The sequence below is a fragment of the Rhipicephalus microplus genome, chromosome 7 (assembly GCF_043290135.1).
Source record: "Rhipicephalus microplus isolate Deutch F79 chromosome 7, USDA_Rmic, whole genome shotgun sequence".
NCBI lineage: Eukaryota > Metazoa > Arthropoda > Arachnida > Ixodida > Ixodidae > Rhipicephalus > Rhipicephalus microplus.
The window spans coordinates 127,494,820-127,510,873 of NC_134706.1; the positions used below are offsets into that span (position 1 = coordinate 127,494,820).

Here is a 16,054-nt window from a genome sequence, read left to right on the forward strand (position 1 = left end):
CTTTTCTTTGTTCACATTTGCATTACAATTACTTCTATTATCTCTTAGTTCTCATTAATACTGTCTAACAAAGAGAACGAGCTCCTAAATTTACACTTTCCTACACGCAATATTTCTTTTGTTCCACTTAATCACCAATTGAGGAATGGTATATAAACAAACGTTTGTAGCAACAATGCTTCGCAACGTTCCAATAATTCCGAAGCTAAATTTTTAGATTGGTAAGCAAAACATCCGGCTAGGCAGCTTTTCTCTTCCCGTCTATTAAATAGCAGTACTTTCTTATTTACTACCGACGCCCACAAAATGCAAAACTAGCCGTTGTTCCGTATAGGAATGCCACTGATGAGCCAAGCTCCTTAGAAATGAAACACAAGCGACTATATGCCTTATCTTGCTTTTCGGAAGGCGGTAGGGTGGGTAGGCAATGGGGAGAGCATGGAGAGTGGGGTGGGAACAACTCAGCCAGCTCAGGTAACGCACCAACCTCTGGGCGGATGATGTTTTGGCGCGTTTGCCGGTTTGAGGGGAGAGGGAAGAGACAAAGAAAGAAGGAGAGGGAGCTTATTCTGCCTCTGTATCACATGCGTTCGTATTCTTGCGCTTTGCGTATCGTGCACACACCATACGCGTTCCAGCGCTCATAAAGCTCATTTATTCTTTTGCATGAGGTGGAAACCCACAGCTGGCACCATACCAGGGAGATTCGACGGCGGGGGGCGGGCCTAAGGAGCTTCGCTTATAAAAGAAAGAACTATCGACCATCTCGCCAAAGAGAACCCTGATGGGATGCTAAGCAGCAGCGGTGCGCACGGGGCTGAACCAGTCAAAACGGGCGTCGACGCGGGTGCTGGAAGAACGGTGTGAAGCGAAACTCGCGGTAGCGTTTACTCGAGTGAAGATTTGTTTGAAACGCAAAAACACGGGAGGCTGGACGCGTTGGAGACCCTTTGCACTCGGCTTCCTTAGCTCCCGTCTCGTCGGTGTTACCCGCGCGCCGTCCGTATTCTCGAACGCGATCGGTGTTCTTGACTCGCACCTCGTCGGTGTCACTGATCTTGCACTGCCGACGCTTCCGTTCGGCTTCCCTGGCTGACGCCTCGTCGGTGTTGACGTCGCCATTCGCAAACGCGATCGGCTTTGCTAGCCCTCACAATGCCGGAGACAGCCGGGAAAGGTACGCGCGCACTAGCGGGAAGCGTGCCGCGACGGAGTCCCGCCCGTCGGCGCGATCATCCGGCAAGCAGCGGCGCGCTATTCACATTGTCGGCACCACGAGATTCTCGAGGCGCGCGCAGCGCGGGCACCCGCCGGATCACGGCTTCTCACCGACAAATGGAGAGAGGTGGCGCGGGTTAGTTGATGCCCACCTGAGTAGTGGGCTCGAGCGTTGCGAGCAGCGGAGAAGACGAAGCGAGACAGAGCTGACACGCGGCGAGCACGCGGTGACACCGCGCCAACACCTGCTACGATGGAAGCGGTGAGAACGGAGGGACAACATTACACAGGCTCGTCAAGGAGCTGTTTCGCATTTAAAATGCCAAATGGCAGCTTGGGTGCTTATGCACGCCAGCATTTCAGTGCTTTCCCAATGTTTTGTGTTCTGATGATTGATTGATTGATATGTGGGGTTTAACGTCCCAAAACCACCATATGATTATGAGAGACGCCGTAGTGGAGGGCTCCGGGCATTTCGACCACCTGGGGTTCTTTAACGTGCACCCAAATCTGAGCACACGGGCCTACAACATTTCTACCTCCATCGGAAATGCAGCCGCCGCAGCCGGGATTTGAGCCCACGACCTGCGGGTCAGCAGCCGAGTACCTTAGCCACTAGACCACCGCGGCGGGGCCGTTTTGTGTTCTAGCGACCACATTATTCGGTATGGTATATACCATACCAAGTGGCCATATCAAATTAAATGGTAGCATACACTACCACTTAAATACGTCACGGACGAGACGATGGCGCTAGGTGTGCGTCGCAGCAGGCGCGATAACCCCTACACCTGTTTATCGCAGTCATGAACGACGTTGAGGCGAAGTATCGTTTGTACGCTGAAAGTTATGAGCACTGCAATTCCCGCACAAGAGGGAATGCCGCGTGGTATATTTTTGTATTCTATCCAGTAAAATTTTCAGTACACGAGTATACTTCATTTAGTTTATCAAAACTATCTTTTTTCCGCTTGAACCTTTGATCTTCAGCATCAAGTCACAATGTCAAAAATTGCACAAGGTCAAGATTTCAGACTTATTTCCGTATATATTCAATCATGATAATTAACCAGACATCGTTAATAATGTGTGGCTTCGTGGTCATTAACTATGCCTCGGGTCTTACGCGCCCGACCAACGATATGATTATGACACACACCGTCGGGGTGTGCGCCAGAAATTATGACCACCTGGAGTTTGTTAAAGTGCACAAACATTTCACCAATACACGGGCATCTCGCACTCCGCCTCAATGGAGGCGCGATCACCACGGAGTTTTATGGCTACAAAGAGGCGTGAACTTGATGGGTCATTTTGCAAGAATACACAAATGAGGTATTAGCCACATTGGTACCATCCACTGCAACAGCACTAGAAAGAAATAATACTTACTTTGGCACTGGTATCCCTGCTTCCCAAAGCCCCTGTAAAAGTTAGAAAAAAGGGAAGGCGCGATTTCGTGATTCGGTTGGGGAATCAAGTGAAATAACGTATTAATCACAACATACTTTTATTTTAAACAAGCACAGAAAAAGTGATATCGTTTGTTACTTTATTGGCAGAGGCAATAAAACCGATAAGTAACGCATAAAAAATCAGAACGTCCTTAAATAGAAGTGTACTTTAAGCTGAACACTTCAAAGTAAAAAGAAAGCCATCATAGCTATCCCAAAATAAGCCCAAAATTCGAAGAACTACATGCATTTGTCGATCTAGCGCACGAAAAAGCCGTATAAAACATTAGGATTACATATCGCAGTACTCTTGATGACTTCTTATAAAAAACGTACATTTTAGGGTTTGAATGCATGCAGCCATTTCTCTAAATCTTGGCTCCCCAATATCATAGTACTGTCCTTATAACACATTTCTAGTCAGGAGCTGGTTCAGTTTCTTCGACATGGTTTTTGTCAGGACATTTGAAAAAAAAAAAACAGAGAATTCAACTATTAGCCATAATGGGATCAACATCAAAGAATGAATGCCCAGCTACGAAAGCAACAGCATGGCTCTGAGGTGTTCTGCTAACTTAACATTTCTTTGTGACAAGCTGACATCATGCTAGGCCCATAGTATATAAAAACACAACACAGGACTGGTAGACACACGTGCGCCTCAACAAATCAGATCACGGCATATATTTCATAATTAGAAAAAAAATTGTATATTAACAGATTTTTGGGTTCGATTCAAGCATGAAGTGATGTTTATGGAATGCGGTATGACAGTTCACGTCAACGACAGATCCGCCATAAATCCAGAAGCCCCTTTGTCTGTTGGCCTAATTACGCTCGGCAATATATACATTTTAATAATATATATTGTGCGCTTTTGAAAGCAACGACATAATTAGGAGGCACACCGCAGTGAATAGTATCGTAATTTTCCATAATCGGATGTTTAACATGTATTGACCACGCCATGTTCACAGACCTCTAGGCCTCCATCAAAATGCGACCCCACCGGCCGGAATCGAACCCGCGACCTTAGAATCAACAACCGAGCACGGCAACTGCGGTACAATAGCAGCGGACGAAGGGAACAGATAACGAAACTGCGGAAAGTATAAGGACATTTTTTTTTGTAGTTTCTAACCGAGGTGTTATTCATGAGGATGTAAACAGAAAACGAGTCAAAGTTGAAGAAAAGGCTGGCCGTCGGTGCGGACTGAAAACAGAAGCTCGCAGTTTGGCGTCCAAAGTTCCACCAGTAAACATCATTGGTGGAAGCCATTCCTCCGTCTACTTTATTCAGGCTTTCTCTGGACGTAATCCTGTAGGAGGGTTAGCCAGCACCGCTGAGAGTCATTACTGCCGACGACAGCCGTGACGCGACACTCATGGGTTTCGTTTCTGAACTATGAAGTTCAACAGGCTACGTCCTAGAGCACATAGCAGTGCATGCTCTACCGCGAAATTCGGCCTCCTGACCACGTACGGCTCGTGGATTCCACGTAGAGCTCTACTACTGATGTGTGCGCCTTGGAGACGCTATTCCCGACGCCTAGCTGGGTGGAAACGCAATAGAAATGCTCGAGAATGCGCAAGGGGAGAAGCCCGACATTCGATATAATTCCAGTCACGGGTCACATTCTTCCTAAGGCGCTCCACGGGTAGACAGAATATGAAGCTCCAGAAATCTTTGTTTTGATCCTATCTCGACTGGGCTGTGCATTGTAAACGCGTCGGAGCACGCGCAGTACGTAGCGAGACAGTCGTGCGTGAGAACGAAACGGTCATAAAGCGCGCAGTGTCTGAGCGCCTGTTCATTTTTATTTCGCGAGTGAATAGCCTAAATCCGAGAACAAATGACGGACACGCGTCACAAACAACACCCACTGGAGGCCACTCGCTGCAATTTACATTTGAATACACGCATTACTGCTGTGCTTCATCCCAGAATTCTTCCTTCCTTTCTTCCCGTTTTTACTGCGACGAAAAAAAGGACACTCAGTCAATTTTTGTCGTCACCGTCATGTCTCCGAAAACAAAAGCATAAAGCAAAGTGAATCAGTAGAAAAACACTCAGAGAAACATACCGGGCATTCGAACCAGCGACCCCTCGCTTCAAAGCCCGCTGCGCTAGCCAACATAGTCATGCGCCGTTATTTTTTCTTTTGTGGTACTTGTTATAATGCGTATTTGAAATTTTAACATCTGCGGTTACGTAGTAAGGCTTGTGCCGGTGATATAACAGTGATCTATTCATATGCACCATTTACTGTTCGCGGTATACGCAGATCTCAGAAAAGCTTGAGCGTATTTTGTATCCGCAACACTTTAGGATTATCTTTCAAATTGAAAACGGTCTTTGAGACGCGAAAAAAAAAAGATGGCCCACTTTTGTACCCCTTATAATGTAGAAGACAGACAACGAAAAATATACAGGGCACACTTCAGGTGTCAGACGCCACCGCGTGGCGAAAGACACCACTTTGACGCCCTCCAGGCATTTCGATACGATCAGACCGATTTAGTATTTCCTGCTGAAAACGCGGAATGCACAAATCCGATTTTACTCGTATTAACTTCATTCAGCGCCGCTACAAACTAGGCTAAGTTCAGCTAGTTTCGATACAGCGTCCAGACATTAAGCCTCGTCTAAAGCAACATTACTAAGCCGCCATGCATTTCAGCATAGTCAGCTTTCGCTAACGTACTACGTGTCTGGCATGCTGCCGACAAAGCGTAAACGCATGCGTGCCTGCATTTATAATTTATGCGCGATCCTTACGCCCAAAGCCGAGGGGTCAGAAAGCCTTTGCCGCATTACACGATTCCAAACAACTGAACAAAAAAAACCTTATGCTGGTGATGAGGTGCATAATGGGAATTCATATTTACATGCAGATAGATGCTGCCGAAGGGAGATCGCCAGGGGAGGGAATGAAAGCCACGAGCTGTAATTCAGCAAAGGAAGCAGCAGTACAGAGGTCTGCTTTATGTAAATGATCATAATTTGTGAAGATTTACGTGCCAAAACCAGAATACGATTACGCATCGTTATTACGGATTGTAATTATTATGGATACTATTAAGCGTTGTGCTAAGTCAAATGATGTCTTAATGTACACAGGCCTCCCACGTTCATGTAAATGCAACTGCCGTCACGGGGATCGAACTCACGACCTCTGGGTCGTATAACTGCTTCGGCAGGCTGTAGAGGGTGCTGAAGCAAAACCAGAATACTTTGAGGCGAGAAACTCAAAAAGCAATAGGGACGGTTCCTTCCTGCGTTTAATGCCTCAAGTTTTTACCAGTTCTTGTTCCATGGAGTCCAATTCAACGGGAGACAGCCGAGCTCAAGTTAAGGGAAGGTGCATAATGTCTCTTTCTATGTCGGATCACAAACTGCTAGGTTGTTTTTCATCGCCACCGCACTATTCGCATTTAGAATCCCACGCATCCATACTACTGAATGGCTGTCTTTTTCTACGATGCCCATTTGCGATGCAAAGAGGCTGGACAGCTGCGGCTGTCACGCATTTGAACAATAAAACAAGTTTACACATTTTTACAACGCAGAGCCCGTAAGGACTTCAACATATGAACGCTGAATCGGCCCCAAAACACACACAAATCATGATTGAGCGAGCAGTGAACTTGGGAAGGAACAATAGGAGTGCAGACAATGCCACACAATTTTCACGTTTATATTTATTATACGAGATTCGAAGCAAAAAATGGACCCGACAAGTGATAACGTTTGAGGTAATACGCACAATGAGAAATATATTTTCATTCAGAGAAAACTTCAGAGATGGATCACGACGGCACATACATTTGTGAAACGATGAGAAGAATTCGATTCAGAGGTAGCGCTGCCTGCGATGGCAGCTTCTCTATGCTAGTAACAGCCACTGAATAAAGATAGAGAGAGAGAGAGATGAGAGAGAAGGGAGATAGAATTTTACTCTTATTTCTGCACTTGCGTAGGACAATTGGAAAGCAAAAGCCTGTTTTTTTTTAAATTTTCTTTTGAGTTGGTTGTTTTTATCACTTCTCTCCCACACGGGACTTTCTTTATCAACAAGATTTCCGTGGAGAAGAGTTTGCCAGGATGGGGAGTCGTGTCACACCCCCCCTCCATCAACACACCTGTGATCAGTATTGAGGTGGCTCATAAAGTAAACTAATATATATATATATATATATATATATATATATATATATATATATATATATATATATATATATATATATATATATATATATATTGTGATGAGCGAGACAGAGAACACGAGACAACACCCGATCCTGGGCCAGCTGTTCTTATTCTGTCTTCGTTCTTCTCTTCTTAGCTCTAGCTACCCGCGCGCCGAAGCGCCAGCGTCTTTCTTGGTCATGACAATATATATATATATATATATATATATATATATATATATATATATATATCACATACATATTGCATATATATAATATATGTAGAGCATCGAACGCGTTATTCGAAGGTCGTAGGTGTTCGATTTTTTCTTACGGCTGGTTATTTTTTCATCCACTTTTCTTTCTTCTTATTTACATTCCATTGGTTCTAATAACTTTCCCTGTACATTCCTTGGCATTACTGTCTGTTAGATCTCATTAATATTGTGTCAAAACACGGAAAAATGAGCCCTTAGGTATACACTTCTTTCCCTTATTATATATATATATATATATATATATATATATATATATATATATATATATTGTGGTAAAGCCTTTGAACAGTGGGTCATCCTCTTCAGCGCCTTCTAGTGGGTCGCCCTTTTTCTTAAGAAGAAGAGCAGCTCGTGCAGAGAGTCGATCCCCGCATTGACTGTCGCTGTCGTGAATCATCGCTGAGTGTCCGTCAATAAACCGCTTAACAATTTGGTGGAGAGTGCTGAGAGTGCTGTGCCCTTCAAACACCTTCGGTCAGCATTCGATGCCCTTGGAGCTTCGATCCCGTACCGTGCCTCCAACCATGTACCAAGACGCCGCCCAGCAAACCCTTCCTCCTACGTCGCCGCCATGTCCCGGTGTGCCCCGCATTCGCGACCCTCCTGTCTTCACCGGCGCGGATGGCACCGACGTCGAGGACTGGCTTGCAATGTACGAACGTGTGAGCGTCCCCAATCATTGGGATGAGGCAGCTAAACTAGGTAACCTGTTCTTCTACCTTGCGGGTGTGGCCGGAATGTGGTACAATAACCACGCCTCTGATTTCCCGACTTGGTCCGCTTTTAAAACCGCTGTCGTCGACGTGTTCGGCCGCCCTGCTGTTCATAAGCTGCAAGCTGAACAGCGTTTACGTGAACGAGCCCAGCAGACCGGTGAGTCCTTCACAAGTTATATCGAGGACATCCTTGACTTGTGCAAGAAAGTCGACCCGAACATGTCAGAGGCTGACAAAATCACGCATGTTCTAAAAGGCATCGCCGACGATGCCTTCACCATGCTCCTGGCAAAGAACCCCCGCACTATGGCAGAAGTCATCATGTTATGCCAAAGTTACGACGAGCTGCGGCGGCAGCGCTTGATGACCCGTCGTCCGCCACCACGTGATGCTGATCTCTCGGCCTTGTCAGCAGTTCCAGACCACGCAACCTTGCTCGCCGAAATCAAGTCGTTCGTGCGTGAGGAAGTTGCCCGCCAGATCTCTCTACTGGCTTTTGCTTCCCCACAACAAGCTCAACAGCCATCAAGTACACTTCTACCTCCGCTCCGCCGAGCCATTCAGCAGGAAATCGCGGAGGTCGTCCCTGAATACCACCAGCCACCTCCTGCATCTGTGCCACTCAGCTACGCCCAAGTTGTTGCCAGACCGGCCCCACCGATTTCTGTCACTGTTCCGCTAAATTACACCGAAACCGTCGCGAGGCCCCAGGCCTTTGGAGAACCTGTCTCGCCTACATACACCGGCGTCACCCACGTGCCCCGAGTGCCGCCTACCATGCACTCATATCAGCAGCCGGCTCGCCAATCGCGTTCTGCGACATGGATGCGACCAGCAAACCAATAGCGCACTGCTGATAATCGCCCCATCTGTTTTGCTTGCGGTTGCGTCGGTCATGTGGCACGATATTGCAATCGTGTGCAGCAACCGCAGGTCGCCTCCAACTTTCCCAGCCAGTCAAGACGCTCTTATGACCAACCGCCGCCTATGTCACCGTCGTCCCGCCCCGTTCCGTCTACCCGCCGTTCACCATCTCCACGACGTCGCTCACTGTCACCGATGCGGCCACGTCCACTCGAGGGCGACCAGGAAAACTAGTCGTCGCAGTCCACGAGGCAAGGGCTGCGACGCTGTCGAACTGCGGAAGCCCTCAGGAAAGCCCGTCGAACGTGATAGACGTGCTTGCGGATGGCGTTCGTGCATCTGCCCTTGTAGATACTGGAGCCACCGTATCTGTGATGGACGAAAAACTTTGCCGATTACTGCGCAAAGTGACCACGCCGCTTTGCGGGCTCTCCCTCCGTACAGCCAGCGCCCAAAGAATTCACCCTACAGCGATGTGCATAGCCCGCCTTATGATTCAGGACGTGATGTATGCGGTCGAATTCATCATAATTTCTTCATGCTCTCACGACGTCATCCTAGGATGGGATTTTCTCTCCCGCCACGACGCCGTCATTCATTGCGCACCAGCAGAAATAGAACTCGCGCCATTCTCTTCTTTGACGCCGGCCGACAGTCCATCCGCTGCAAGCAAGTTACTCGTCAGAGACGACACTCAAGTGCCTGCAAACTCGTCTGTTGCGGTGTCGCTCTACTGCGCAAGCCTTTCTGACACCGCTGCACTCCTCTCGCCATCTCATCGTGTTTTCATAAGAAAAAGCTTGCTGGTTCCTTTCGCGACCGTCCAACTCACTCACGGCAGCACCACTATTTTTGTTGTGAACCCATCTCCGTACAGCGTTACGTTGGTGCGAGGAGAATGTCTCGGCAGCGTGGAACCCATCGAAGACGCGCAAGTTATGGATCAACCCGATGACATGCACTACCCAAGTTCCTGTACGCTTGGTGCTATTTCGACATCTGCTTCATCACCCGATGATATATTCGGTCCCTGCATACCCGACGACCTTACGCAGGGCCAGCGTTCCCAGCTTTTGGGCCTGTTGGAAGAATTCCGCTCTTCTTTCGATGTCGCTCAACCTTCTCTCGGCCGCACATCCACCGTTACGCATCGCATCGACACAGGCACACAGCCACCGCTGCGGCAACGTCCATATCGCGTATCTCCCACAGAACGCCGTGTAATCAACGAGCAAGTCGACGACATGCTTCGCCGCGATGTTATTCGCCCCTCTAGCAGCCCCTGGGCATCTCCTGTCGTTCTCGTCACGAAGAAGGACGGTTCTGTGCGGTTCTGTGTGGACTACCGACGCCTCAACAAGATCACTCGTAAGGACGTGTATCCACTACCGCGGGTAGATGACGCGATCGACAGCCTGCAAGGAGCAGAATTCTTTTCATCCCTCGATTTGCGCTCAGGGTACTGGCAAGTACCTATGGCTGAGGACGCTCGACCGAAGACCGCTTTTGTCACCCCCGACGGCTTGTACGAGTTTAACGTTATGCCGTTTGGGCTGTGCAATGCGCCCGCCACCTTTGAGCGCATGATGGATACAGTTCTGCGTGACCTGAAATGGCACACGTGCCTGTGCTACCTCGATGACGTCGTCGTTTTCGCTCCTGACTTCTCGACGCACCTTCAACGCCTTCGGCATGTTTTAACGCGTCTGAGAAACGCCAGTCTGCAACTGAACCTAAAGAAGTGCCAATTTGCAGCTCGGCAGCTGACAATACTCGGCTACGTCGTGTCCAAGGACGGAATTCTCCCTGATCCAACCAAGCTTCGGGCCGTGACCGAGTTCCCCAAGCCGACATCCGTGAAGGAACTGCGCAGTTTCGTAGGAGTGTGTTCCTACTTTCGGCGCTTCATTCGAAACTTCGCGACTATCATATCGCCGCTGACGAAGCTTCTCGGAAGTAACGGGCCTCTCCATTCGTGGTCATCACAGTGCGACGACGCTTTCAGAACACTTCGTCGTTTGTTGACGTCGCCTCCCATACTCCGCCACTACGACCCTACGGCCCCTACAGAGGTACACACGGATGCCAGTGGTGTCGGCCTCGGCGCTGTCCTTGCACAGCGCAAACCAGGGTTCCCGGAATATGTCGTGGCGTACGCGAGCCGTACGCTTACTAAAGCCGAGACTAATTACACAGTCACCGAGAAAGAATGTTTGGCAATCGTCTGGGCCCTTGCAAAGTTCCGACCTTATTTGTATGGTCGCCCATTTGATGTCGTCACCGACCACCACGCACTATGCTGGTTGTCGTCATTGAAAGATCCCTCAGGCCGTCTCGCCCGGTGGGCACTTCGCCTGCAAGACTATGACATCCGCGTGCTGTACCGCAATGGAAGGCAACATGCTGACGCCGACGCCCGGTCGCGCTCTCCCTTGCCTGACGACAATGCCAACAACTCAGTGTCTCACCTTGCCATTTCTTCGATTAGCATTCATGCTATTGCTACTGAACAGCGCAAGGATCAATGGATTGCCTCACTGATAGACTTGCTGACTGATCCATCCACTCCATCCACTCGCGCTTTGCGTCGTCAAGCCCACCATTTCGCCGTTCGCGACGACCTCCTCCATCGACGCAATTACAACGGTGACGGCCGCCAGTGGCTACTAGTCATACCTCGCAGTCTGCGCTCTGACATATGCGAATTATTTCATTCTGATCCGCAGTGTGCGCACTCCGGGGTATCGAAGACTTACCACCGCATTCGCCAACGGTACTTTTGGCGCGGCATGTACCGCTACGTGCAGAAATTCGTTCGCTCCTGCATAGAATGTCAGCGCCGCAAAACTTCAACGCACCTGTCGCCGGTAGGTCTGCAACCTCTACCTTGCCCTGCCAGGCCGTTTGGGCGCGTTGGCATCGATTTGTATGGGCCACTTCCACTAACGTCGGCTGGTAACCGCTGGGCCATTGTTGCTGTGGACCACCTCACGCGATACGCCGAAACGGCCGCTCTTCCCGCGGCTACAGCGAGCGATGTGGCTTCCTTTCTGCTCCAACGATTCATCCTGCGACACGGCCCACCCCAGGATCTGCTCAGTGACCGAGGCCGTGTCTTCCTGTCTGAAGTCGTTCAAGCCATTCTCAAAGAGTGCAACGTTGTTCACCGCAAAACTGCTGCTTACCACCCGCAGACGAATGGCCTCACAGAACGCTTCAACCGTACGCTGGGCGACATGCTCTCCAAATACGTCACCGCCGATCACACAAATTGGGATTCCATTCTACCCTTCGTCACCTACGCATATAATACCGCCCCTCAGAGCACTACTGGCTTTTCACCTTTCTTTTTATTATATGGAAGGCACCCGTCACACACCATCGACACGATACTTCCGTACAGGCCAGATCCGTCTGAGTGGGCACCTATTTCTGCTACAGCCAAGCTTGCTGAAGAATGTCGAGAGCTTGCAAAGACCTTTACTGCGCATGATCAAGAGCGGCAAAAAAGCATTCGCGCTGACGCCAGTACTACTGCACCCACATTCCTCCCTGGAGCGCTCGTCTGGCTCTCGATCCCTACTACTGCAACTGGCCTATCTTCAAAACTATTGCCTAAATACGAAGGCCCCTACCGTGTCGTCAAATGCACTTCCCCAGTCAACTACTTGATTGAACCCATCGAACAATCTTCGGACATGCGTCGTCGAGGACGCGACATTGTTAACGTGGAGCGCCTCAAGGCCTACCATGACCCGCTCATTGTAACCAGCTGTTAGGTCGCCAGGCGGCTCCCTTTTCGTACCCGGGGTAGTTGTGGTAAAGCCTTTGAACAGTGGGTCATCCTCTTCAGCGCCTTCTAGTGGGTCGCCCTTTTTCTTAAGAAGAAGAGCAGCTCGTGCAGAGAGTCGATCCCCGCATTGACTGTCGCTGTCGTGAATCATCGCTGAGTGTCCGTCAATAAACCGCTTAACAATATATATATATATATATATATATATATATATATATATATATATATATATATATATATATATATATATATATATATATATATATATTGATGATAATGAAGCGAGTAACGTCCCAAAACCACCATATGATTATGAGAGAGACCATAGTGGAGGGTTACAAAAATTTCCACCACCCACGGTTCTTTAACGTGCACCAATATCTGAGCACAAGGGCCTAAAACATTTCCGCCTTCATCGGAAATGCAGCCGGGATTCGATCTCGCGACCTGCGGGTCAGCAGCCAAGTACCTTAGCCACTAGACCACCACAGCAGGCCAATACATACATACATACATACATACATACATACATACATACATACATACATACATACATACATACACACACACACACATAGATATACATACATACACACACATACATATATATACACATACATACATACACACACATTATATATATTGCCACGTTCCAATTCCCAAGTTTTTGTTATCGTCCCAAAACACCACACGATTCTCAGCGCAAACCGCGCCTGTAGTTTTCTAGAGGGTTCCGGACTGTAGTAGATCATTTCGATAAGATCACGCCCACTGTGCGAATGGTACAGATTGTTCTGGAACGCACGCCGCCGCCAGCGATAGCGCTAGAACATTCGACGGCAAGGGTATAAATGCCGACGCGCTTCGCCGCTTGTCAGTTGTTGATCGAAGGCCGACGCTCCGTTCGCCGCTATCAGTCCGAGACTGCTATCTGTGCGAGACTGCTGCTGTAATTGGACTTTCAGTTTACCGGGCACAGGTTCGCCCAAATAAACAGTTAAATCCTAACACGAAGTCTCCTGTCTTCGGCCACGTCACGACCCCGTGACATCTGGTGGAGGTGCTGCTTCGTTCATGTACCGGACGCCCCCGTCAAGCCGTGAACCCAGCCCACGTCGCGGAGAAGACACCGACACCAACCAGGAGCAGCGAACAAGCCGCCGACTGCAAGGGCTACCACCGGAGTACGGGCTTCTACCAGACAAGGCGCGGAAGACGAAGGCCATGACCGCGACTGCAGCGACAATGACAACCGCAGCGTCCCAGCCCACGATGGTCATGCATCAACCCAGGGAACCACCAATTTTCCATGGGTCATCGTTCGAAGACCCGGAGTCCTGGCTGGAGACATACGACCGTGTGGCCGCCCTCAACCACTGGGACCATGAAGAAAAGCTGCGTCGTGTGTTCTTCTATTTGGAAGACACCGCAAGGACCTGGTTCGAAAATCGGGAGTCCACGCTCCGAACGTGGGATGTTTTCTGCGGCGCATTCCTTCAAACGTTCGCGAGCGTCGCTCGCAAAGAGAGGGCCGCTGCTCTACTAGAGACCCGGGTACAGCTACCAAACGAAAAGGTTGGAATTTTTACAGAGGAGATGACCCGCCTATTTCGTCACGCTGACCCAGACATGCCTGAGGAGAAGAAAGTTCGTTTCCTCATGCGAGGAGTCAAACAGGAGCTCTTCGCGGGACTAATGAGGAATCCTCCGAACACCGTCCAAGAATTTGTATCCGAGGCGACCACCATCGAAAAAACCCTGGACATGCGCACCAGACAATATAATCGTCGCCTGACTCCAGAATGCGCTGCTGCTCAAGCCAGTGACTCCGACAACCTGCGTGAAACGATCCGAGCGATCGTGCGGGAAGAGCTGCGAAAACTGTTGCCTTCGGCGCAACCTCAAGTGGATTCGATCGCCGACATTGTGCGAGAAGAAGTTCGGCAATCGCTTCAAATTCCCCACGCACCGCTGCCCGAGCCGGAAGCTATGAGCTACGCCGCTGCACTGCGCCACAACGCTCCTCCCCGTCCACGCCAAACCGCCGCCCCATCGCACTTCCGTCGACAGACGCCACCGCCGCCACCACCCCCACCGACGTCATACCGTTTGCCAGCGGCCCAGCGCAGTGCACCGAGGAAGACTGACGTCTGGCGCACCCCTGACCATCGCCCGCTCTGCTACCACTGCGGCGAGGCCGGACACACATACCGCCGTTGCCAGTACCGACAGATGGGATTGCGTGGCTTCGCCGTCAATGCACCGCGCCCACAGCCAGGAGAACGACCACGTGACATCGCCGACTACCTGACAGGATCTCGGTGGACACCACGAAGCCCTTCGCGTTCGCCGTCGCCCAGCCGCCGCACGTCACCGCACCACCGACAGTACTCTGGCCCAATGCGGGGCCGGTCTCCTAGCCCGTATCCGGGAAACTAAGGGCAGCAACCGGTGGAGGTGCGGTTGCTGTGCGACGAACTACCGAAGATCCTCCGACGACGACGACGCCGCGACGGAGCTTTCCGAACACAAGGCCAACCAGGCAAAGCCCTGATGGCGAAAGCTCACTTACCGAAGGTGGCCTGACGACGAAACATGCAAGCAGCGGAACAAGCCGACGCAGCCGTGACCCGACGCCACGCCCTAACTGTAATGCGAGACGGCGAACTAGCGACCTCGACGTTTTTATCGACGGCCACAGTGTGACCGCTCTCGTCGATACTGGAGCCGACTATTCTGTCATCAGTGGGTCGTTCGCCGCGAAGTTAAGGAAAGTTAGGACAGCTTGGAAAGGCCCTGAAATCCGCACAGCCGGAGGTCATCTCGTAACGCCTGCAGGAATCTGCACAGCGAGAATCACCATTAACGGCCGTATTTATCCAACAGACTTCGTAGTCCTACAGCGTTGCTCGAGAGATGTCATCCTTGGCATGGACTTCTTATGCCTCCATGGTGCTGTCATCAACCTAAAAACAAAGTCGATAACGTTATCCACAGAAGAAGCACTACCGCCGCGCACGCCGTCTGGACACCATGCCTTGAATATGCTGGAAGAACAAGTCACCATTCCGCCTCGCTCAAGCGTCATTATTTCAGTCGGCGCTCCTGAATCACCTGACTTCGAAGGCGTCGTTGAAGGCAATCAGCATCTGTTGGTCACCCGAAATATTTGCGTCGCAAGAGGAATTGCAGAGTTGCGGGGAGGCAAAGCAACAGTTATGCTCACAAATTTCAGCAATGAGTATAAACATGTGAACAAAGGAACAACGGTCGCATACATCGAAGAAATTGTCGAAGCCACCAGTGCTTTCGCCCTCGCCGATTCTGCGGAACCTGCTCAGAGGAACCAAGCCCCTCCCATAGCTTTCGACGTCAATCCCAGACTTCCGAACGATAAGCAAGAGCAGCTCAAGGCCCTGCTTCTGCAATACGAAGATTGCTTTTCGTCGTCATCGAAAATTCGGCAGACCCCAATCACGAAACATCGCATCATAACCGAAGAAAATGCCAGACCACTCCGTCAGAGTCCGTACAGGGTTT

The 16,054-nt window shown here is 50.0% G+C and overlaps 1 protein-coding gene across 2 annotated transcripts in view; it reads right to left on the reverse strand.

Annotated features, from left to right (window-relative positions):
• LOC119180029 (protein kinase C, brain isozyme) overlaps positions 1 to 16,054 on the reverse strand; it is a 208,735-nt gene that overhangs the window by 69,072 nt on the left and 123,609 nt on the right. For both annotated transcript variants that reach the window (XM_037431162.2, XM_037431161.2), the window contains exon 2: positions 2,611 to 2,642. In XM_037431162.2, the coding sequence (XP_037287059.2) occupies positions 2,611 to 2,642 (32 nt within the window). The remainder of the gene's footprint in view (positions 1 to 2,610; positions 2,643 to 16,054) is intronic.